Source organism: Halichondria panicea, chromosome 4, assembly GCF_963675165.1.
Source record: "Halichondria panicea chromosome 4, odHalPani1.1, whole genome shotgun sequence".
Classification (NCBI taxonomy): Eukaryota; Metazoa; Porifera; class Demospongiae; order Suberitida; family Halichondriidae; genus Halichondria; species Halichondria panicea.
The window spans coordinates 6,159,514-6,184,271 of NC_087380.1; the positions used below are offsets into that span (position 1 = coordinate 6,159,514).

General features: G+C 40.1%; 3 protein-coding genes and 1 long non-coding RNA gene across 4 annotated transcripts; 1 reads left to right on the forward strand and 3 right to left on the reverse strand.

Moving 5' to 3' along the window:
* Positions 1–3,359: 3,359 nt before the first annotated feature.
* Positions 3,360–4,217, forward strand: LOC135334647 (uncharacterized). The gene is made up of 2 exons (XM_064529918.1): positions 3,360–3,663; positions 3,712–4,217. The coding sequence occupies exons 1-2, from the start codon at positions 3,415–3,417 to the stop codon at positions 4,174–4,176; spliced, it is 714 nt and encodes a 237-aa protein (XP_064385988.1). The 5' UTR covers positions 3,360–3,414; the 3' UTR covers positions 4,177–4,217.
* An 877-nt stretch (positions 4,218–5,094) lies between these two features.
* LOC135334648 (uncharacterized) lies at positions 5,095–5,892 on the reverse strand. Its single transcript, XR_010394349.1, has 2 exons — positions 5,426–5,892; positions 5,095–5,363 (listed from the first exon to the last, which is right to left on the reverse strand). It is a non-coding gene; the product is annotated as an uncharacterized LOC135334648 (long non-coding RNA).
* Positions 5,893–14,353: 8,461 nt separating this feature from the next.
* Positions 14,354–15,832, reverse strand: LOC135334649 (uncharacterized). Its single transcript, XM_064529920.1, has 3 exons — positions 15,484–15,832; positions 15,085–15,315; positions 14,354–14,859 (listed from the first exon to the last, which is right to left on the reverse strand). The coding sequence occupies exons 1-3, from the start codon at positions 15,667–15,669 to the stop codon at positions 14,602–14,604; spliced, it is 675 nt and encodes a 224-aa protein (XP_064385990.1). The 5' UTR covers positions 15,670–15,832; the 3' UTR covers positions 14,354–14,601.
* A 551-nt stretch (positions 15,833–16,383) lies between these two features.
* On the reverse strand, positions 16,384–24,715 carry LOC135334651 (arp2/3 complex-activating protein rickA-like). Its single transcript, XM_064529922.1, has 10 exons — positions 24,548–24,715; positions 23,369–23,532; positions 22,615–22,853; positions 21,855–22,067; positions 21,496–21,573; positions 20,913–20,999; positions 18,951–19,032; positions 17,680–17,763; positions 17,109–17,414; positions 16,384–16,995 (listed from the first exon to the last, which is right to left on the reverse strand). Exons 1-10 carry the CDS (start codon positions 24,712–24,714, stop codon positions 16,658–16,660), a joined length of 1,758 nt encoding a protein of 585 aa, XP_064385992.1. The 5' UTR covers position 24,715; the 3' UTR covers positions 16,384–16,657.
* Positions 24,716–24,758: the final 43 nt, after the last annotated feature.

The following is a 24,758-nucleotide window of genomic DNA, read 5'->3' on the forward strand; positions in this document are numbered from 1 at the left end:
TGCAGTAAGTGGTTTCTCTATGCTGGTTTTACTACTGGGCCAATAAACAGCTTGTGGCACTCATGCATAATGATAGCCATGTGATTTGGAAGCCACAAATGCAATTATAACAAGTAATTTATGGTTTGTTTTGCCAACTGCTTGGGAGACAAATCCTAAATCCTCAACAAGTGGGCGTTTCAAACCCAGCAATGCATCTTCATAAATGCTCTCATATTCGGTCACTTAGCAACTAATGGCAACAACATGGTTGAAATGATTATAGTGATTTGATATAGTTGACAGACATATGCTAGCTGGCCCATCAATAGAATAGATCATTTGCAAAGCTGTAATCAGCAGGGGCCGATAACCTTAGTCCTAGATACCAGTTGGATACGGGAGGGTGCAGTGTATAGTAATGTACTCTCTGAGTGGCTTGTTTTTCTGCCATGCATTCCTTGTTAAACGACCTCATAACATCAAATACACTTGCAGACATTTTTGTTCACAATTTCTCACAGCTATAACAGTATAGTTATGCAAACTGACTATACCCACTCCATTTTGTTTTTAGTGACCTCTTTGTTTGTGTTCAGCAAAGTACATGAAACAGCCATATATCTGTTATGGCTTTGATGTGAGACGTGATAAAATTACTGTGTATATTATGCGTATCATATCATATCCTGTGCATTATACATTATCTTTGAACAATGCTGCATTCCTAGAGAGCACCTGCTAAAAATGGCCTAAAAATGGCCTCATCAAAGTTGAGGGTGTAGCCATTTCCCTAGAAATAGATTTAGCCAGGATGGAAGGAATCGTTAAAAATGCGTGCACACTCATGCACGTCAAGGCTCACGTTTAGGATACACTAACTGACAGACTTAGGTATAGAGAGAGTCTTATGTGGATGAGAACTGTGTTAAAATTTGGAGCCAGGAAGGAATTGTTACAATACTAGCGTTATTCATACATCAAAGGCTTGCATAATAATTATAATTCTACATTGTTAATGCATTAAAACACCCTCTAGTAAAGCTTGTGAGGCAATAGATGACTTTCATAAGCCTTCCTTAGCTGATTTATCCTTCTACTTTGTCAAAAAATTTTTGACCGCAACAGTGTGATCATGATACGTATAGTTTAAGAAAATTAATGTGTAAGTAGTTGACGAATACCTAGACATAATTATTGTACACAAAAAGGGCTGACCCAGTACACACGACCAATGGTGGTATAGATTCTCCTATACAGTTGTGGAATTCCAAAATGTTAGTATACAAAATGATCGAGGTTGTTTTTTGTGATTCTTGCACTTACTATATTATGATCATGTTGCTTTGTTTGATCTTTGACTTAGACACAATACTATGGAAATTGTTTACCCATTTATGCCACTTTGCTGGAGTTGATTAGAATGGATACACTACACCCAATTGCAAATGTTTACCCTATATCATTGTATGTTTATGAATGTGTGCATACAACTACTAATTATGCTATACAGGCTGACTGCCGGGGACAATTTTAACAATGTAAACAAATTGTACCGAATCGTGCCTAACTCTACTATGATGAAGCCATACACCTCACATTGCAATTCTAAGTGTTAGGAACGATCTTGTTGCAAAGGCTCATATAAACAGAGTGTATTATGCCGTCACAAAAGGAATACATATAGTAAAGTAGATCTATAAAATGATGCATATACATACGTCACTGTATCAATAGATTGTATAATTATGTGCAAAATGAACACATAAGCTTAGTTTAGCCATGCAAAGCTAATGCGCAATTAGGTAGAAAACCTAAACATAGGATGTATCAAAATTCTAATTGGAGTGTAAGAGTTTCCGGCTGCAGGCTGGCCACCTAAACTTATAACGATATAGGGAAACTAGAAACTCTCAAGGTCAATGGTATAATTAACTCATTAACCCAAGGCGCGTAGGCGGCCTCGGTGACAGTAGTCTGTCAGTCTGTCTGTGTGTCCGTGTGTGTGCCGGTGTCTGTCACTGCTCAGTTTGGCTTACCTGGTGATTTAGGCATCACAATTTTTACGTGTAGGGAAACTTGTAGCATTAAAACTAAGACTTAAAATTTGGCAGATTTTGCAAAGAAGTCTTTGTTTCGCAGAAAAGGCGAGCTAAACCTAAGAAGCTTTTTGTGTAATTCTAAACGCGGCTATTATTTGAAACACAAGCCAGCCAGCTATATTATACGGCTATTATTCGAAACATAAGCCAATAATGCTTTGTGTGTTTGTGGAACAGGGTCGATACAATAGAAAGCTAGAATTGTGTCTGTTGTCTCTGTTAGCTGACTCTGGGATCCTACTCCAGGAGCCATACTTCTCTGCATGAGACTCCAGGCTTCTTTCCTGTGATCCTAGTCCACAGTGCATATATCTATCTATGTACCACTAAAACCTTGTTCTCAAATGTTTCAACATGCCTCCAGTCCGGTTTAGCTCCTGAGTTGCTGTACTAGACAGTTAAGTCATACATGATATCTACATGCACTGCATTATATCACTTTTCTGGTTTCTTTATAATCATGTCACGTCACCAGCCGAGGATTTACACTTAAGTGCTCTAGTTTTCATGGGTTTTGCTTACATTCCGGCTCATGTGTGTAGCATGCACGTGGAAAACTGTATGGGAGCCTTTATGAAGCTAACAGCAGCTGTTTTGAAACTGGACACCAATCATGCAGGCAGGGTAAGGAAGGCCGTGAGGTGACCGTGTATTACTTGTGTACCTCAGCATGCGCATGCAGCTGTCTTATTCTATAGAAATAGCCATTTTCTATCGTTGTCTCGACCCTAGCTATAATATCAGTGGCGGATATCTAGGATTCTTGAAAGGGGGGTTCCAGGGCTCTGAGCGGGTCAAGGACTGTATATTTTTCCTAAAAAAAGGTCGTCACTTTCATAGGCAGTCTGCATGCACTAAGCTGGAGAGTTTTTAGCCTTCATAGTCACTGAAACTGCACAGACAAAGCTTCGCAGGACTAACAAGGACTAAAGATAAGTGAGAAGTGCATGTGAAAGCTAGTAAAAAAGGAACAACTTGCTAATTAGTTGCTTGAGCCTCCCACTCACTTCTTTTTCAAAGGGGGGTTTAATTGAACCCAAAGAACCCCCTCTGGATCCGCCACTGAATGTCTGCGATTTTATCTTGCATTGGCATTTGTAATAGCAAGAACTATAGGGATCTCTGAAAAAGAAGCTATATAAAAATAGAAGAAGCTTTTTTTATTAGTAATATCCTGTTTAAAGGTTGAGTTACAGATTTTTCATCAAATTTTCCATGGTTACCACTGTGAAGATAAAATTCCATCAGCATGAGTAAAGAATGTAAGCTCCTCAAATAGTAGGCTGGTGGAGAGCAAAACCTGGATTCTTGCATTACCTAATCTTACAAGTACATGCAGAGTAACTATAAAAAGAAAGGCTCATGCAGTCAGACCAAAAGACCTCCAATAAAACACTTCCTTGCACTGTCTACACTCTCCGAAATGGCTTCTTCAACCCCACAAATCGTAATGCTCTTTGCAGCAGCTGTACTGCTATTCACCACCTGCAAAGCAGCCCCCATCGTTAAGAGACAATCAACTAATGAGTCGGACGCACTCACAAACTATGCTCTGGGAGTGATTATTGGAGCTCATATTGCAGTAAGTTACTACAAATAGTATTATGACCAAAATCAATTTCTTCATTAGAATGCCTCACTTGTTGATCGCCTCACAAATCACTCGGCAAACATCTCAGAGTCCGCCTTTGGTGCAGTCCGGATTGCTTGTACTCTCCACTCTGGCTACAAGAACATTGACGCTCTCTCACCCAACGACTCTGCTGATGCCTTGATTATACTCATTTCTGAGAAGATCCAAGAAGACGCTTGTGAATTGCTCAAGGAAGAAGTTGGTCCCTCTGTTTTTAGTCTGGATTGTGGGAGTGAGAGTGTGTTTAGTGATTTGGACGACATCTGTGCTCTCTGGGACTACTCGGTCATGGCTCAGTCAAATGCTGACAATTTAGAGGTTGTCACGGGAACTCGATGTGATTCCGATGAGTCTATGAAGGTAAAATGTGACGAATGGATTTGCAATCATAATCTTCAAGACAACAATTCTATTATGAGGGCTAGCCTCACTCCTGAAGAGTGTCCAGAAGCCACAGTATAACTTTTCATCACTGATCAAATTACTGCAATCAACAGGATTGTGCCGATCGATTATATTTTCTCTGTTGTTAGAGATTCACAATGATTAATATTTCTGTGTTATGGAATTGTTATCAGAATGTCATTAATGGTGGCTGAACTTAGTTTTATCTGCATAAGTTTGTTTTGCATGGACAGGTGTACTGCATGTGTCATAGTGTGTGTGGGGTACAGTGGTTTGCAAAATAATTGTCATACTCACACTTATAGCTATCTTGTATTATGGGTCCAGGTTACTTTTTGTAGTTGAGATAATTTGCGAGTGATTACATTTGGCAAGTGCTATACCACAGACAATATATGGTTTGTTTTGCCAACTGCGTAGGAGACAAATCTCAACAAGTGGGTGTCAAATAAACTCAGCACCAAGCAATATAGAAGCATTGCGTATTAAATTACTCATTGCTTAAATGCTCTCATATTCAGTCACTTAGCAACTAATGGCAATAACAGTGATTTGATATAGTTGACAGACCATATGCTAGCTGACTCATCATACGACCACCTGCAGTTGCAGCAGAGCCCCTCCCATTGCGAAATTGCTTCCTACGCCACTGACCTGTATGTGATATGCATAGCCTGTAGAATGGTTCGAGTGGCTAAGCTATAATACTGAGAAAAGCTATAGCCTCCCATAATTATATGCTAACATGTATATGCATTGTTATAATATGCTGCGTCTTGTTTTGCCTGCATGGTATACAGTACGTAAGTATGATTTACAAGATTATAATGTTGTGTTTGTAAACTTTAAGCACATAAAATGTAGCAAAGAATACTAAAAATGAGTGTTGTGAGTGTAATGTGTAATATTTCCCACCTACTACACTTTTGCCATGTAGTCTAGTGGGGTTTAACTGTCATAAATTGGCACCTCAGGGCTACAAGGGAAAATATGGCTCATAAATTGGCACCTCAAGCATATGCAGTAAAAATAAATGAATGAAAATGTCTTGCATGAGAAACAAAATGTCATAAATGAAAACATAGAGACAGAGGGTGTAGTCTGTAGACTAGTTCATCAAAAATTCTGCTGTGTGCTTGCAGAAGGAGCTGCTTTAGAGACACTCTGGGAGAGGGCTAGGGCTCAGGCTGAGCCTTGCTCACTAGCACTAGTACTGCACGCACTGCACTAGGCCTGTTCAGCTTCTGTATTTAAATAAAAAGAAGCCAGTTTAGTAATAATATAGGAGTGGCTATTTTAAGCTTACCTTTGCTTGCCTACTATACTAGCCTGGCATAGCTGAAGAGAGCTGGTCTAGACACCGTCTAGAGCTAGCTGTTGTGTTGTTTCTTCTGGCTGTTTGCTGCGCAGTAAGTGGAGGGAGGGGCTGACTAATTGAACAGAGAGGGGGAGTGGCTCTGTACCGTTCGCTTTGAGGGAGGGGCTGGCTGCTCATATTCTGTCCAGGCTGCGCAAGGATTTGAGTGTGGACAGCAGCCCTGGTGTGAACGAGCTATCTTTTCCTAGTTGTCTTCTTGTTTGAATAGTGTTGCTATGTGGTAGTCATGCAGCTTGATGCATAGCAACCAGTCAGCCAATCAGATGGGACATATATCAATTAATGCACAGTGCCTCGGGGTTTATGACAGTAAACCACACCTCCCCCTCGGGCTTACACCCTCGTAGTCGGGAGGTTTACTGTCATAAACCCCTCTACACTGTACATTAACTAATACTTATTTTGTATCCAATTCATCATTCAGGTTGTTTGTTTGTGTTCTCATGCATTTGCTCTTTGAACTAACTCACAGAACAAACTCTCTGCAGTGCTGAAGAGAAGGTCTTCAATGCAATCCACCCAGGGGAAGTATATAGCTTGTACTGTACTAGAATGTTTTGCGAGCATCAAACATTTGCGAACTTTGCGATGGTTGATCAATTCGCAATAATAAAATTCGCAAAATCTAAATTAATACACGCAATCCTTGCCAGAGCGCAATAGTTAGATCGCACAGGGTCAAATTTCTGCTGATTTGGCTCATTCGCAAAGGTTTTTCACCAGCAAAATATTCTGGTAATACGGTAACTCGTCTGTCACAAAGAGCACTTTCATGATTCATGCAGATGCATGTGGCTGCATGCATGGGAGTGGTAGCACAAGGTGCTTACCACTTAATGTGCACATGCAACAGATATTCAAAAGTTATATGTACGTATATATCTAGCTGTGTTGCACAATACGGCACAGTCTGTCAGCCAGCCTTTGTCACAACATTACTTTGTTTTTGTATCACGTTACAGGCATAATATGGTCGAACAACAAAATTAATATACAATTTAAGTGACAGGATATGCATGGTCAAGTCTCCCTGTGTATGTTGTGGATATAGTTATAGGGATTTTCCCTTGAATACTGCAAGGTTCCTAAAATATCCTATAAAAATGCATCAAACACATTTTGAGCTGAAACGTTCGTTTATGATTAAAGAGTGCAAATTTTAGCATACCTTGTCCAAGCTTCACAAATTTTAAACCAAAAATTAATTTCTCTAGTGTAAAAATTGTATTGAATTGTACAACATCACACAAAAAGCCAGTTTTACACATTTGTACTCCTATATATATATATATATAACTGTACAAGTTTGTACCCTTAGAGTACTCAAATCCTACTCTGAATTTGCAGTACAAGTTTGTACACTATGTTTATGCCTCGAAGCGTAGCTGCACGAAGGATATACGGTAAAGTGTGTGTGTATTCCAGCTGTAACTGCTAAACGGTTGCAGTGCAACACAAACTAAGATTCTAGCCACTTTCCCTTGGATTTTGATTCGTGCTAAAACCAACTCGAGTTATGGCTATAGTTTTACTTACAGAGAAGGCTGTTGTAGCATCATCTGTTTGCCAAACTTTCTATATTCAACTTATGAGTTAGCATTGCAACTAAAGCGCTAGCAGGCTATTTTTTAGCTACAAGAGTAAAGCTGTACACAAGTCTCGGGGGTAAAATCAAGTAGAGCTAGGAGGTCTGGAGACTCTTCCAGCATTTCGGTGTGCTCTAGCGGAATGTGGTCAGAGTAGATGGCAATGAAACAGAAGAGGTCTGACATGCATGCACAAATCACTACAAGTTCAGTGCATTGCGGTCACGTGATACCATCCAGGAATACACTAGCACTTATAGTTATTCATGCACGACGCATCCTATGTCATGTGATTAGAAGCGAGTATTGCCTCTATGGAAGTTGGATTTTTTTGGTGGAATTTGGATAGTACCAATGAAATGTGAGTATTGCTACATCTACTCGTTCTTTAAGCCTCCAATGTCACAAAGTCTCTAAGTAATTGACATTCCCCAAGAGCACACAGAAATGTTTCAAGAGTCTCCAGACCTTTTCTCCCTTCTTTCCGGTATGGCCCCCAGACTAACAATGTACACAGTACTACAGCCCAGAAGCCAGCAGCCCAGAGGAGGCGGGACATGTGTCATCTAGTCACATTGCAATGGAATGTGTGGCATACAATGTTTACGTTAGGCTTTTGACCTTTAACCTTTCCTTGCATTTTAGTGTAGCTATGGTGCCTGCGGTACATGCGGTAGATCTACTGCTGTGCTCTCCAGCAAGCTCATATCACCTTCTAGTAATCTCAAATATTGTAAACTGTTATGGAACGGCAACCTATCTGAGTTAACCTCCCTAAATTGCTTTCCATAATTATAGTAGCTTATGTACAGTAAAAACCACTAGGTTTGATGGTGATTTCAAGATACTGAGCCAGAATCCCACTGGGATCGCTGAGTGATCAACAAGTCAGTACTATGACCGTGGGATCACTACTGTTTTGGCTGCTTGAAGATCCGCACTTTTCACCTTGTCTAAATCATTGCAGTTAAACCTGGATGGTTAATTCCTGAGGCGCATGTGATGCGTGTCCTACCTCCTCTGTCAGCAGCCCTTGTGAACTCCACCTCAGATCCATGCCTTTTTTATTCATTGACAGGAAATGCGAACTATACATGCACATGTATACATGTTCTATCCTTGAAGATCATTCATCAAGCCATCAGATATAAACTTCTGTTTCCAGAGCTCCTCTTCTATATGACAATTTATGGAATTCAATTCGTTCATTGTCAACAATTGCAAGACTAGACTTAGTGCAAATTATTTTGCAACGTAACGTATACAAAGCAAAGTACTCTTCCATAATACTCTAATACTTTTGAAACATGCCAAGAGGCATTAGCACAGCGCAAGCTTGCAACATTAATTTTATCCTGTTTTGTTTCTTCCGAGAATTGTATAAACATGCATAACTGTAGTGTATATCATAACTATTAGTGCCAGCGTGATAGTTTGTGATGCCTGTATAAGGTAACAGCGAAACATGAGAAGGTTATTGATATACAGTTCATAAATAAGCATTTCAATGGCTATATATGATCTACCTGCATAATGATTGGTATAATTATACTGTAGTATATAGTCCAAGCGAAACAGAGGAATGTTCTAGTGATACTTCTGCTAAATTAATGTACAGTTCTCTCGATCAACAGGTTTAGCTTTCAATAACTTGACTTTCAGGAAAAAGGTTTGTGGTCGCACGTCCAGTCCTTTTTCGTGGTTGGGTTGTAGGAGGAGGCGTTGATCTCGTTGGTCTCTCTGTTGTTGGTGGAGGAGTAAACTTGGTGGGGGGTGCAGTTGGACATGAGTTTATTGGGAAACCGGCAAGCATCACTGCAGAGTTGCTTTGTAGACCATGATTACAAACCCATCTGTCTACTTCACTCATCAATTCAGTACTGCTAAAGGAATCGTAAGCAACGGATGCTGCCATTACTGAGTAGTCCCAAACTGTACAGACTCTATCAATAGTAGTCTTGATATCTTCAACACTTTCGCTGCAACTTAGAGGGAAGGTGGAAGGATTTGGTACCCCTTCTCTTAGCCACTGACAAATTTCCTGCTCAACTTGAACAGCAGTTGTTCGCATTAGATTGTCGAAATCACTTGTCGAAAGAGCATCAAAATTCTTTTTTCCCGAGTTGTAAAGGCAAGCGATTCTGACTCCATTAGCAGTAGATTCCGAAAGTGTGTTTCCTAGGAATCTGGAAAGAGAAGCGTTCTGCAATAGAGAATGTTTATGTAATCAAATGTTAACATAATTATAGGATTAATTGAACTCACAGCACTTTTAGATCCAACAAACAACCCAAGAGCATAGTTTTTCAGTGCAGTCGAGTCATCAATTGCTTGTCTCTTAAAGGGAGCTGCCCTGCTGGTGGTCAAGAGCAGTACAGCTACTGCAAAGAGCAGTAGAACTTTTCGGGTCGAGGAAACCATTTTGGAGAGTGATCGGGTAGATATCAGGAAATGAAAGTAGTCTCAATGTAGATGTATTCTGAAAGATCTTCTTGAGTTGTGTGTCTTTTGCTCAGTATCTACTTCTTTTATACACCTTAGATCAGGTGAGTAAATTGCAAGTGTGTGACCTGTTATACTTGCTCACACATGGTAGGTCAGCCTGTTGAAATCATATTTAATATAGGTTTAATACTGTTACTACACATGTTTAACCACCAGTGTGTGTAACTTGAGAAGCTTACATTCCAACAATCATCCTAATGGCATTCTGCAGGGGGTTACTATGGAAGTTATCAGCAGCAGAACTCACTTCCTATCTCATATCAGGATGTCAATAATGAAATGTGTAGGAAACTGCTCACTTCCTTCTTGTACAAACTAACCTGTGACTAATGGTGAGCACATTGTATGTATACATAAAACTCTTGACTCATGACATTTTTCTTGGAATCATATACATACTTTGTTCCGCATGCAGGTTCTGGACTGTCGGACAGTGACAGGTGAGAATGCAGCAAAACAATGATTGAGTACAAGAGCTATAATACAACAGTATATATAATTATAGTAAGTGTACGTATGCAGAGGCTCATGCATGCACTTAAATACCTATATAGCTATCTCAAACTTATCTTTCTAACTGAAAACAATTTTGTCATGAATTTTTGTGATCGATTGTTTTATGCATGTTGTTAAATAATTTATAATTATGTGTCTGTATACCTACCATCTCGGAATTTTGTGTAAGCCGTCAAATCGTTGACTCAATTCTGCTTAGCGCTATAACACTCATTTACTGTTTAAACAGTATACGTCGCTTATGTCACAGTCCCACACAATTACAGAAATCTGTATAATTATATAATAGGCTTAGGTACGAAAGAGCAACATCCCTGCAGCTAAAAACAGTTTTCTAATAGTGCAAAATACAGACGTTATATACAATGTACTAACACGGTCATATAGACTGTCCACTGTCTGTCTATAGAACCAACATAGATCATGGACACTGCCATTGCCAATGCAATGCAGGCTCTGGAGCGTATGTGAATTATTAATAAATCAACAGCACTGTGTCTTAGCATTCATATTGTGTGCGACTCCCTATATAGCTGTCATTGCTTTAATTAACACCTCGTATTTGCTTTCGATCTGTGAGCACAATTATTAAGCAAGTTCGGAATTGGTCAACAGATTGCGACATCTCTGGCTAGTCTCTATAGACTCTTTGGAGTGCATTGTTCCTATCAATGGAGTTGCATCACACATGCAAGGGCCCATGCAGCCTGTACACCAATTCATCCCATTATTCTTGCCTATTCTACTGTAGTCTACGAAAACATTAGCCTCTACACAGGCTCTCCTTTTTCTTTTTTCTGTTTTCAGTTTTTAACAATCGTTCAATAAGATAAAATACTGTATTAATTGTTCAATGAGATAAAATACGATATTAATTGGAGGAATAAAGAAAGAAATAGACGTAGAGTTAGTAAAAAGGTACGCCCATTTCTTTCTTTGCTGCCTCATTTTGTCTATTCTTTTTTGCTACCTTCTATTTATGGACAAACAGTGACAACAGCAAGAAAAAGTATAAGGCCTGGGAACGAGGCTACGAAAACATATTCCATGCACATGCATTCATGGTAGATAAGTAAGTAAGTACGTATAAGTAAGTCGGTTTCTTGCCCATGCAGCATTTTCTCCAAGTACAGCTATCTCCATGAAATTCTGCACAAGGTTTCCAAATGACTACAACCTGGATTACAAAGTGCTTCTTCAGACGTTCGATTGCTTCCACGAGGCAGATGACCTCTCAGGCTCTGTACTTATCTTACCTAGACAATTCCGCTATCTTTAAGATAGGCGTAGCTGAGAAACCGTGAGTACAGTGCCGGCTTCTTTTCTTCAGCTCTCCATTCTCAGGTATGCTATATAGATATGCATGCACTGGCTAGGCATAGGCTTCCATGCTCTTGAAAGACTGCACTTTAAAGATTTACAGTATAAGATGGCTGTCATTTATAACGTTGGTTCTTACTTCACATATCTGTTCTCAAGTGTGGCATCCAAACCTATACTACAAGACATAACTCGACATAAAGCCACCAAATATAATTATATTGCAAAACTGGGATATACTACAAAGATATGGACTTATAATGCTCAAATTAATGTGCTGGCTTGAATTACAAAGACATTGTGTTCTTTAATTGTGAAATGCACAGCCAGCTGACAACTTCGACATAACCCAGTACATCAAGTTTGCAGAATTAACCTCCTATATAGCTGTCGTATCTCCTGGAAAATGATTATCACTTTCTATATTAGTGACCCTTTCCAGCTATTTTATGGTAAAGAATGTTAACCCATTAAATCAATCTCAAAGATCAAAAATTGTGTAATTGAGTGTAACGACACGTTGGGAAGTTGAAAACGTGGCGTTTTAATAAGTCAGACAAAGTGCGGTGTCAAAACAGAAAAGGCTAAATTAGCAAACCATGCAGTATAGGTTTTACATAGGATTGGCAGTGATTTGCTAGCCTCGACCCCAGGCTGGTATGTCTCCAATTTAACACTAGGTCGCCTCCTCAGCCTGGCATTGATTGTATCTAGGCGTGTATCTGCATGGGCATGTGCTGTATTTGCTCCACTTTGCTCAGGTATTCGCTCAAAACTCGGCCTGGGTCGAGGCTATGGGTTTGCCGGCACCTGCATGTGTTTATATACCAATATTTCACATAATATTATTTTGACTCATGTTCAAACTGTTCTATATCTACAGGGAAAGGTCACATATATCTAGGAACTGGCTGGACAGATCGTTTATTTAGCCTTTTCTCAATAAACTATCTGTCCAGCCAGTTCCCGGCTAGATGTGGCCTTTCCCTGCAGAGATAGAACACTTTGAACATGAGTTAAAATATGCCAGCGGTGTAAACACAGGTAAACCCACTGGCACTGCACTGGAAGTGAAACAAAAGCCTATGATCCTCCTATATAGGCTATTAGTATAGCCAGGCAATCGCATAGACAAAGCCACGGCACACACACTGCTGTGGCCGTGGGTGCAGTATTACAGTGATTATCGTGCCCAAAAGGCGGATTCCCCTCAATTCGACATAATGAGATTCGGAATGTGTCTGCCCAACTGATGTCAGAAGTGTGCCACAATGTCTCGATCGAACCCGACACAACCCATTACTGGTGAATCATCTTCTGGTGACATTGCTGCGAACGGTTTTTGGGAAGCCGCTTTGAGAAAACGTACTTTGGATGTTCGAGTGTTTAATCTACATGCCCCTTCAAATTGAATGTCCTCACTATCTACCACCTATAGAAAGCACGAAAATATCAAGAAAAGAGCATAAACAAAGAGTAAGAGAAGTGGAGCACAGCTCCTTTACCCCAATCGTTCTGTCACTCACTGGAGGCCTGGGCAATGCTGCCACCACATGCTACAAAAAACTGGCATCACTACTCTCAGTAAAACGTGGCCAACACTACAACACAACCATGAGTTGGTTAAGATGCAGGCTCTCTTTCTCCCTACTACGTTCCTCAATTATGTGCATTAGGGGTGCAAGATCGTCTCAAGGCCACCCCATTAAATTAGACGTGCTGCCAATGGATCTACTATAGTAGCCCAAGAATCAAATCTGCTCATTCTGATCACCTAACACGTGTAACTCTTAGCCACAAAATATATCATAATATTATGATAGTCACCGCCGATTACACCGATTATACTGCTCAATAATTTATGGCTCGAGTTTCATATTGAAGTGTGTTATTAAGAAATTGCACTCGAGTCAGTATACACGTTTTATCCATACGCTCAACACCTACGTAACAGGTCCCCATATTGGAAATATTCGCACACGGACATCTTAAAAATTGTGAAACATTTTCAGTCCGAACATTGAAAGGAAAATCTGAAATGGATTTGTAACTAGGTAAACGTAAGGTCGTTTATTTTGAGAAAGACAACCTCGCAGCATTTGTCCAACGTAACTGAACCAACATACCTAATACCCAAGAACTCTAATTTTGAGGCAGTCGACTCTATATATGTGGATGGAACCAATAGTTATGCATTTCAAATGACTATGAACAAAACCCATCCTTTGAGGAAGAATGGCCTGGACAGTCAGAACTGCATTGAATTTAAAAAAGCTTCAAGTGTATTTTGTTTTGCGTCGAGATTTACACGGATTACAAGCCACAAAACTATTTAGGAGCCTAAGACTTCTCTTTCTTCGCCATTTAACGACTGTGAACAGTGGGCCCTGAAAATGAATATTCTCCCTTCAACGCTTGACTACAGTTTTGACTTATGAGAACACCCAAAATTTTAACACTTTTAGCACATGTGTAATAATTCAATGTCACTATCAAGGGCGTATTTGTGAAATTCAATGTAACTTAATTTTTGTGCCTAGCTATAGGGGCCCGCTCCAGGCGGCTCTTTGTGTATGGGAGCCTCTGCTCCACTGCCTTTTGTCTTGTGCATATACTTATATGTATCAAGGGTGTTGTATATATTTGTAGTAATGTAGGTATTGTTGCTCTTTGTTCCATAATTAATTTTTGTGGCTAGCTATAGGCGGCTCTTTGTGTATATATGGGAGCTCGAGCCTCTGCTACACTACTCACCCTCCACCCCTCAGTCACCCTCCACCCTCTCACCCTGTCTTTTGTCTTGTGCATGCATACTTATACATGTAAGGATTTGTTCTTGTGCATGCATTTATCAGAATACTTTGATGTAGGCCTATAAACAATGTGTTAGTGATTTTCAGCAAAATTAATTTATAGTTTGTAATGGTATACTGGTTAACATGGTTAACAAAAATGAGAGCATGACAAGCATGTAAAAAAAGGTGCACATAGTGCAAAACATAACATTGCAAAAAAGCAACGATCTAAAATTTAGTAAATGTTACCTATAAGCACAATTTTAAAATGAGCTTTTCTATGTAAATTTTTAATGCTTAAACACATGATACAATTCCATCTCATAGAGCTAGATTTAGTAGAAGCAGCAATTCATTCAATTAAACCGAGAATCAGCATCAATCACAGCCCCATGGGCTCATTGTGAACATACTGAACAAATCTCTGAAGCAGAGGCATGGAGGAGTCTGGTTGAGGGAGGTTGGTCTCTATCCAGCTAATCTCTCCGCTGATTGTGGGTTTATAAGCCTCCATTATGAGAATGGTCTCTTTGGCTTGGCTGAGGAAATTGAATTCATCACAGATGTAGTCTATCTCCTCACAGGTGCATTGAAGGTGTAGCATTGATTGGGGGTATAATTGAGATAGGATGTTCTTCGTCTGAAGAGAAAGGAAGGAGATATAATTATAGCTAGCTTTGTACAGGCAAACAAACTAAGATAGTTCATTAATTATGTGAAGCTGCAGTAATGTTTGGCAGTAGTATATACAATGTTGTGGTCACCCTTAGCTATTACAATACTGTTGGTCTTCCTTATAATTTTTAAAGGGGTGTTTCACTAGCTGTTTAACAATAAAATTTAAGCAAGCATACTGCATACTTACCCATTCACACGAAGTGCGCACCAGTTTGTCAGCAACATATCGTAGCAACCTTACATCTGTATCAGGTTGCTCCCCAGTAATCGCTTCGAGAGACCAGAGATTAGCTTTAGCATCTCTTAAGGCACAAGTGATATTGAGGGCTTTTGATAGAAGGTCGAGAGAAAAAGTATTGCTCTGGATTGATCTGGATTCATCCTCTTCATCTCGAATAACTGAGAATAACTTCCCTTCCTGTAAATGTGAAGATTCACGAAATTAGACCTTTTGTTCAGCACATTCATACATAGTACGATTTTGAATCAATAACTGTGTATTTCACCTCAGATATATGGGTATTCAATTGCATAGAGTGCACATGAATGTTACGAAGCAATTTGATTTAATTATAAAGGAACTCACATGAACTCGACGTAAGACCTCTATTCCATTTTTCATCTGTGTGAGAGCTTGTGTAGCATTGAGCTCTGCACAGTCAGAGGCTGAGGGTGCCGAGGTGGGAGCAGCTGTCACTAGTCCTGCTGTTAGAGACAAGAGAATCAGCTGTACTGCAATACTTGAGAGGTTGCCTCGACTGAGTGTGGCCATTTCTATGGTTGCTTGTAGGGAAAGATTTCTGATTAGGTCTCAATAAAAAGTTGCACTGGAGTTAGACAGCTGATTGTTTGTCTTCAAACTAAGCACTATAATGAGTTGTGTTGTGGAGTGAGTACCCTTTTTTATAGTACCTATTTCTGAATGACAACACTATCGTCACAGTGATCAAATTCCACACTGATGGGTTCCATCCTTCCAATAAAAGGCTTCTCATAATTTATAGTAAACAATCTCCTTGCCAACATAAATTAGCGACACTGTAACTAATTAACCACTGCAAGGTGCTTCCAAGTGTATATGACAGGCGTTCAGTTGGTATAATTATTACACAAGATCCTATGAAGCTTTAACAAATGATAATTTGCTGAAACTTTAATAATTAAGTAATATATACTTGCAATTGTAGCTGCATGATTATTGTGAACGTTTTTACAACACTACATATAATAATAAATTATAGTAATGTATGGTAGCGAACCAATTAACCGGTGACACCAAAGATTAATTAATATGAGCCATTAAGCTATAATTATGTATACATGCAGTTGATAGATAGTAATCAAGTCAGCTGTACTTGCTGTAATGTTCCATGCAATAATGTGTACATGACTATAACGCCCACATACTCTTAGTCACTCACACCATGCACCCACCACATGCAGGAGTAACCAATTGTTCACTATAAGAGATGTCAATGTACAAGCAGAGGCCATAATTATCTGAACATTTCGTAAGATCTTCATTTGGGAATTGGATATTAAAAAGGCAGAAAATTATTGGCTGCATACCAATGTAATGTGAAATGTGTACATGCACATACACACAGGATCCTTGCAACATGACATTGTATACAAATTAATAATTGTAGACAATAGTACAACATAATTATGCTCACACAAATCTTTGGTTAATAAATTCAGTATAATTACGCTCTACTATGAAGAAGGAAACATTTCATGATTCATGGCACAGTTTGTGTTCACTCAGTCTGTGGATTTGTCATTATGTACTTGTACAGTTCCATTAACTTTTTCTGTAGGACGGGATCTGATGTGTCGGTACTCTCGGCCACATCTTCTTCTGATTCTTCCACTATCTCCTCTAGCCCTTGCAAGGTCTTTAGTTCCTTCTTCAGTTCGTTTAACTTCAAACGGAGCCCGTCAATGCTCCTAAGAAGCTCATTGTGGGTGAGCTGGTCATCTTTATTGGAATCCAACATATTGAAGATGCGCCGAGTCGGTATTTCTTTGTAGAACTCGTCAGCATCGATACTTTTGGTATCGTCCAGGTCCAGGGAATTGAATTTGAAAGAAAAAGCTGTGATAGAAAGAAAAAGCGTTCTTGACTGCACCAAACTGTACATACACATACACATACATGTACAGCATAATTATAATAATAATCTATATGGTCACGTAAAATGTACTCACATTGAAGCAACTCGATTGCATTTCTTGTTTTATTTATCTCCACTCCCACAATATTAATGTTCCTCTCAATCTCTACCTCTTTCTCTATCAGTTTAACCTCCTTATCTATCAATGATGACGGGGTCCCTTCGTCCTCTACTTCGCTATCAATAGGAACACTGTCCTCTGTCGCCCCCGTGGACTCAGTGGAATCAGGGGGTGTGGTAGTAGGAGGTGGGGTAGTAGGGGGTGGGGTAGTAAGGGGTGCGGTAGTAAGGGGTGGGGTAGTAGGCTTGCTACTCGGCTCTGTTTCCTCCTTTACAGAAACTGTAGGGAGTGAAAACACAATCTACATTTGTGTTGTCTGACCATGCAGCATAACTGATTCTTTGCACATGCATGTATATACAAGCATGTACAATGTACATGTGTTACATGTGAGCATATACAATGTACATGTGTTATGTTACGTGTGAGCATGTACAATGTACATGTGTTACATACATGTGAGCATATACAATGTACATGTGTTAGGTTACATGTGAGCATATACAATGTACATGTGTTACATGTAAGATACAGATAAGCTCACCTGGCAGTTCACTCTCACTGGAGGGTGTTAGGGTGGGTGGAGGAGCAGTAGGAGTGTGGTCCATCGTTTCAGCAGAAGAAGAGTCTGTGGAGTGAAGACAAACAAAATGAATGGGCATATATACGCATAAAATGCAGGTACATTGTAACATATACACAGTCAAGCAAATGCCGTATTAGCCGGAAATTTTCGTTTGTACAAATTTCACTATTTGGCTCGAGAGCCCTCAGAAGAAATTGTTCGCAGTTGTAATATTTGCGTTTCAATACCTGAAAACCATTGTGAAATACAGATACACGGGAGTTTCTCTCGCGTTAACCTCGAAGAACGCGAAATTTTGCACCCCACGAAAATTTCCCGCTATACGGTAGCTTAAAAACCCTCTAGGGAAAGTTAGAGAATTGTCTGATTCAAAAGTTATTTGTACATACTTCGTACATGTACATGCATGTATCTATTCTTTGAAGTAGAAACAATGTCTTGTGACTGAGTAACTGCATGGGACTAACTTGGGAAGAGTCAAGATACTACAGTGGAAGAAACTGGAGGTGCATGCATGGCCAATGTTTAACAGAAGCCATTCTATGTATGTTAAGCAGCAGGTTAAATTACATACACAAACACTAACGTACACATGTAGTCACGATGGCAAAGCTACGCACGGCTATAGGACATTAAAGGAAAAAGAATGTAAACATGAATTAGATAACTGCAACTGCCATCAAATTATAATCGATCTATAGTGCTAGAAATGACTCTAAAGGTGAGGAAGTTCAAAGATAACTTCGCCAAATAGGAACTTTTGGTTAATAAGCGCACATCAACTAATAGGCGCATACTGGTTAGCAAGCCTGGATAGAAGGCGCATGGTTTTCTGCACAGTTCTCTGCCAACAACTGGTCTTCAAAAAGCAACTCTCTAAGCACATACACTGTACAACTTGTCTGGTGTTAGTCCAACCCTACATGTACCTGTACCTTACACAGTTAAACTATAGAATGTATAATGAGGTCCTATAGAGCAGTTTCCTACTCTGTTGCTAGGGGGCACAGAAAATTATCAGAAAACGCGCACTCCCAATGACATCCGGAGTTAATTTGATGTTTACTGGAACCAGGGATTAAGACATACTGTCGGAAAAGTATGGCCACGAGGAATGCTAGGGACTTACAATGACTGTGCTAGTTCTCAACCAGACAAAACATATACATCATCAACCCACACATTTTAAGGAAAAGTCTTCATATTAGCTATTTCCGAGTGCAACTTACCAGGAGTTTGGTTTTGAAGCAGCACAAGTTTTTCCTGCAGGCCAGAGAGACCGTGGGCAAATCTTTCCAATGAAGTGTTCATCTAGGAAAAATTAAAGTGGAAAATTAACCTCAGACGATATTATATGGATTCGAACGATACTAAATTAACAAAAACTAACATAATTATTGAAAAATACATTGCTTCGCCACACGCTCATACATGTACATACAAAACAGAAAGGCTGGCAAATAAACGCACTCTTAAGAGAGCAGGAAAGCTGAAACTTAGTTCTGGTCATGAATTACGGTAGTAAGCCTAAGGTACGGATTCTTAGTCTGGAGGGGCTTCTGTTGTCAATGAGCACTATACATGTAGTTAATATTCACGAAGTGAGCCTCGTGCTATACAGTTTAACACGTGGCTGGCTTTCGTGGCATGATGTAAGTGCTTCAGCACAATAACCAATTCTAACAAGAATAGTTTTTATTCTTCAATGAAGATATTTTCTTAGCGCCAGCACTTGACCCCTCAGCAAAATAAATTATTAACGCCTCTGTGTGAGGAGCAGTGAATACTGACTCAAAATTCCTTGCTTAATACCCACTACCGTTTTCGTTTTTAGTGGGACAACATACCCTTGATTAATGTATGTAATTCAATTCGTTCATTGCCACCAATTACAAATTTGCAAACATTATTAATACATGTACCTCTTCTATAACACTCTGATATTTTTCAGCCAGTAAAACGTGGCGAGAGGCATTAGCACAGCGCAGCTTGCAACATTCATGTAACAAGCAGCATGCCTGGTATTAATTACAGACCTAAGCTATTCAGCTGTGGCTTCCTTTAAAGTGTAAAGGGTGAAAAGAGATCCAACAACCCTCCATAATATCACACTGCACTGTACATTGTTCGAGGGGAATACCACAAGAAAATTAATCAAAACTGATACATGTTATGAAATGCAACCGCACATTCCAGAGTTGAACTGTAGGCTCTCTGTAGGTCAGCTATGCAATTGGAATCATGGAGACTGATTGAGAATAGGATCATATGTACTTAAATTAATGAGTTTCCTTAGAATTGCATTTTTTAGTGCCTTTTAACGACAAAATTACCTCTTCACAGTGCAAGGCGTACTACATGGCAACCAGTGAATGTTGTGAAATAATTGGGTTTTGCAGAATCTTTGCACACAAAAAAGCGTTTTGTGTTGAGCGTTCCTTATAAGGTTATCTGTGGTCAATCATAAAGTTGTAGATACATTGTATAAGTCAGCATGTCAACAATGCACTATTCTGCAAACAGTTGATTGAAGATTCTCAGCGAAACTTTGATAAGACAGTCCAAGCAGCTCTGTCTGATGCACTATTCTCCATCTTATATCCCAAATAATGCCTTGGTCAGCTTTTTTCACAAGAAAAAGCCATTTTGTTTTTGAATTTTGCTTCCTAAATCAGACTTGGCATTTCACCACAATGTGTTTATGAGACCACAGTGTGTAAAGATTAGATGTCCATATAAGGAACGCTCTACACCCTCAATTTCAAAGATTCTGCAAAACCCTGTACAGTAGAACCTCGATTATCCGGCCCTCGATTATCCGGCTTGGCAGTTTTCTTGTTATCAGATCAGAAAATGGGCGTGTCCCTAAAACGCGCATGCACGTTGCAGCTGTTACCATGGAGACATGCCTGCTTATCTTCTGCGCATGCGCAGACAACCATGTGGCACTGTTTATGAATAAAGTGGGTGGATCAAGGCGTGGTTTATCTATTCGATTATCCGGCATATTCACTTATCCGGCCTGCTTCAGGAACCAAGGTGTCCGGATAATCGAGGTTCTACTGTATTTACATTTTGTGGGCAACACAATACAACACAACATGCAGTTGTTAATGAGGGTCTGGTCTCATAAAACAGTCGATAATTCATATACATGCACAGTCACTACACTATATAACGAGTTGACTCACCATGGTAACGTTGGCCCAGAGGCTGTCCACTTCGTGACTTAGAGACTCATTGAGAGCAGTCACACTCGACTTCACACTGGTCACTTGCTGCAGCCACACAACACACACACACACACACACACACACACACGGTAACTCCATACTCAATAAAACTGTGGTGCACACAATACTTGGAAATAATTATGACTCTTGGCAGCTAAAATGGCTACAAACGTTACATGTATTTCACAATTATAATGAGGCCTGACAGAAGCCATTAAGACACAAGATATGGCTGGATGTATGATGGACATAGCAGTTAGCACGGCTAGATAGAGAATGCCGTATTAATTGAATATAGTCTTAAAATGGAAGGGAAACAAAAATAAACACTAATGGTCATACTGTAGTTAGTAAACCGGTTTTTTGGGAAGAAGAGAGTAAAGCCTTACGATAGCTACAAGTACATACATGCTGCAACTTGGTCAAAACACTTGCAGTCCAGACATACATGTATATACAGTGTACTACTATTTGCTCTCAACTCCTCTCTGACAGCAGCTACTTCAACTTAAGTGCAAAGCTAAATGTGTGTGTCACCCACCGCTGTAAGTAGGTCTGTGGTCTGTTGCATCTGGGAGGTGGAGGAGGTGTGGGCCGAGTCAATAGAGTCTATTCTGGTCTGCAATGGGAAGGATGCATGAGAACAGGAAATTCCAAATAGTATATAAACATGGGTGCACTGAAACAATCACCAGAGATCAAATGAACCGTACATGTATGCACAACAGTAGCTAACAAGTACATGTATTATAATAGTGGTGGTCTCAACGCATTACAAAACGTACACTTTCAAGAACGTTCTCTCTAGCTAATAAAAATTGTGCCAGCTTTTATGCCCTAGGCATTCCAGTACAACAACCACCAAAACACATGTACATGTAGCCGTATCATACCACGAACCTTGAACCCAGCAGCAGTATTGACTGCAGCGTCCACAGAGTCTTTCATCTCCTTGTTCTCCTGGCGAACGCCCCCTATGCTCTCCTTAATTATTCGGAGCTGGTCGTCATAGGAATTAGTGATGGATTCCAAGCCTGCCATCTGAGTCTTGACTGCTTTGATGTCTGCCAGGGACTTGTTGAGCTGTCGCATGCTGGCGTTCATAACACCTATCTAGAGAGAGAGAGGGGGGGGGAGGGGGGGAGAGGGAGGAAGAGAGAGAGAGAGGGAGGGAGGGGGGAGGGAAGAGGGAGAGAGAGAGAGAGGGAGAGAGGGAGAGAGAGAGAGAGGGAGAGAGGGAGAGAGAGAGGGAGACAGAGACAAGAAAATAATAAAAACTCCTAGGATTTACTGCTACATGTACGTAAGGCCACTGCAACTTTGACTTCAGTTTCCCGTCCAGCTCCCTCATGCTCAGTAGCTCACCTCATGGATTTGTCTATTATTCCTTTATTGCATTACGTTGCATTATGTAATGCCAAAACGGGCCTTCTTGCTGATGCTGACTGAACATTTTAAATTAAACGTTTATTTGTGAAATTTCAGAAAATTTGCATTTCCTGGTGGGAAACTAAAGTCAAAGTTGCAGTGGCCTAAAGTCTTTTCCGGCGTCTTGGAATTACAATTTTTATTAGTTCCAATTAGTATTTCCCGATAATTGAATTGCATTCCGTACAGGTAAACAGTTACTGTACATAGGAATGCAATAATCAATCCTCACATCTTTATTGATGGTATCCACTTGTTTGATGAGCATCTCTTGTGGCTTGCTCTCCAAAACCTTCAGCCTCTCGTCCAAAACTTTGACCTCTGACCTGGCGTCTTTAAGGGAATTCCCCATGCTTCCATGCACCGACTGTAGCGAGTTCTTTGTTTGATTGAGAGTATTCCTCAGTGACCACAGCTCCTGTTGCAGTGCAGAGTATTTGTTATTCATCTCAGTCTTGTAGCGGTTCATGTCTAAAGGGGAGGAGGACCAATTTATGCAAAAAATATCGCTTTGTGCATGTCAGGAGCACACGAGGAGATGGAGTGTCTTACTAGTATTGCGGACTCACTATCGTCTATGCCACATTTCCTTATTTGCAATGTGCTAAGTGCTCCTTGTACATGTGCGGCTGATAACGCGTTTGATAATGACAGTGAATACAAAGAATAATGTTAGCAGCACTTAGCGGTTTGACAGACAATGTTTGTACATAGCAGGACAATATTAAATATGTGTTGTAAGACGCTCCATCTCCTCATGTGCTCCTGTGCATATGATTTTATATACAATAAAATTCTCAATTGTTGCAAAATAATTTTATGAAGAGCAGCAGCACTACCATTGCTATACTGAACACTCACGTGTTCTCGCAAATTTAATAGTTCTGTTTATACAATACGTTCTTGCAAACCCACTTATTTTAGCCCATACTGACTACATTACAAACTGCAGACAAAATCGAACATACAAATAAATGAGTACTGACCTCCCTCTATGTTGGCTAGTCTCGAGTTTAGATCAATATGTGTGTTGGCGGTTGTGTCCGTCATCTGCCAGAGGTTAAAGGTCAAGTAGCTGCAGTAGAGACCCAGGAGAACAAGCAGACACGTGAGGAAGCCAAAGTAGAGAGCACTACACCAGCAGCAGCAACTGTGTGTGTGTGTGTGTGGGGGGGGGGGGCGATGAATAATGGGATGTGGGCGATAAGTACGAATAGAGTGGAGTAAGAACGATATGCAATGTATATATTTATTTGCGCAGTTTACGCCTTTACAGTAACAGCTGTGTGTGTGTGTGTGTGTGTGTGTGTGTGTGTATTGTATTCAGATGTAACTGCTTAACGATTGCAATACGAGAACAACTAAAAGCTTCTATAGACTTCTAGCCGCGTCTTCTGGGAATTTGACTTGTGTGTGTAGTATATTGTGTACAATACAGCTGACGGTTAGACAGGAGGAGGGCCCAACTACATCATTTTGCAATACTTTGGCAATGTTTCTTCATAGACGTTATTCCTAACAATAGGCCCGAGGGAAAAAATATGAGACATGTTAATTTGTTTGATTTCCTTATTTATGCATGGCCAAATAGAGTCAGACACACGTGTCACTGTTGACACTTCCTCTCCGAATCTGAGAGTTTTCTGATAATATGAATGATTTAACTTCCACTTCTCACTCATCACAAAACCGTATAAGAATATCTTGTGAAATGAGCATGCACATAATTGTATCATACATTGTTTACGAATTAATATATTCATGTGCTTCAAACTGTCGCCATAATAAATACAATACACTGAAATCATATCAATTCCATGTGCACCAGACTGAAACCTAGGTCGTTACATGCACTGACTTCCTCCTAGAACATTCCATTGTGACTATGACATGTAGGCTCTGATATGCCTGGAAGGAAATTAGGTTGCTATCCCATATATGTACCTATAATTACGCCTTTTGCAGTAGCTGTACGATGGTCACACTAGTATGTGGTCACAGTAGACGGTCTAACATAGTGTTCGTGTTCGTGTATGCGTGTGCGCCTATTCCACTAATCCCCACCACCATCCCAGCATAACAACTGTACAATGTAACGCCTAATGTATTACTATGTGTAGGAGGTGTGTTCACTTTACGATACCCCTAATACGGTATGGTTTCACCTGTTCCACCGGCCACGAGACTCCCCCTCCTCAACTGCAGTCAGGTCCAATAGATCGGTCTCACTTCCACTGTCTCCAAGGGTACCATTTCCCAGAGAAGTAAACTCTGCAAGTTCATGGTTCTCCAGCTTCTTAAAACCCTTCTTTGATTTACGTGTGGATGTCATTGTCCTAACTAATGGTCCTCCTTATTGTTTGGCACTTGGAACAC

What these genes read in the sequence shown, in the direction of transcription:
- LOC135334649 (XM_064529920.1), bottom strand. Translation starts at nt 15,669, where the DNA reads ATGGCCACACTCAGTCGAGGCAACCTCTCAAGTATTGCAGTACAGCTG. An exon ending in AGGTCTTACGTCGAGTTCAT is followed by an intron (nt 15,316 to 15,483) that starts GTGAGTTCCTTT and finishes TCACATTTACAG; the next exon opens with GAAGGGAAGTTATTCTCAGT. An exon ending in TGCGCACTTCGTGTGAATGG is followed by an intron (nt 14,860 to 15,084) that starts GTAAGTATGCAG and finishes CTTTCTCTTCAG; the next exon opens with ACGAAGAACATCCTATCTCA.
- LOC135334651 (XM_064529922.1), bottom strand. Translation starts at nt 24,714, where the DNA reads ATGACATCCACACGTAAATCAAAGAAGGGTTTTAAGAAGCTGGAGAAC. An exon ending in TCTCGTGGCCGGTGGAACAG is followed by an intron (nt 23,533 to 24,547) that starts GTGAAACCATAC and finishes ACACACACACAG; the next exon opens with TTGCTGCTGCTGGTGTAGTG. An exon ending in TGGATACCATCAATAAAGAT is followed by an intron (nt 22,068 to 22,614) that starts GTGAGGATTGAT and finishes CTCTCTCTCTAG; the next exon opens with ATAGGTGTTATGAACGCCAG.
- LOC135334647 (XM_064529918.1), top strand. Translation starts at nt 3,415, where the DNA reads ATGCAGAGTAACTATAAAAAGAAAGGCTCATGCAGTCAGACCAAAAGA. An exon ending in TTATTGGAGCTCATATTGCA is followed by an intron (nt 3,664 to 3,711) that starts GTAAGTTACTAC and finishes TTTCTTCATTAG; the next exon opens with AATGCCTCACTTGTTGATCG.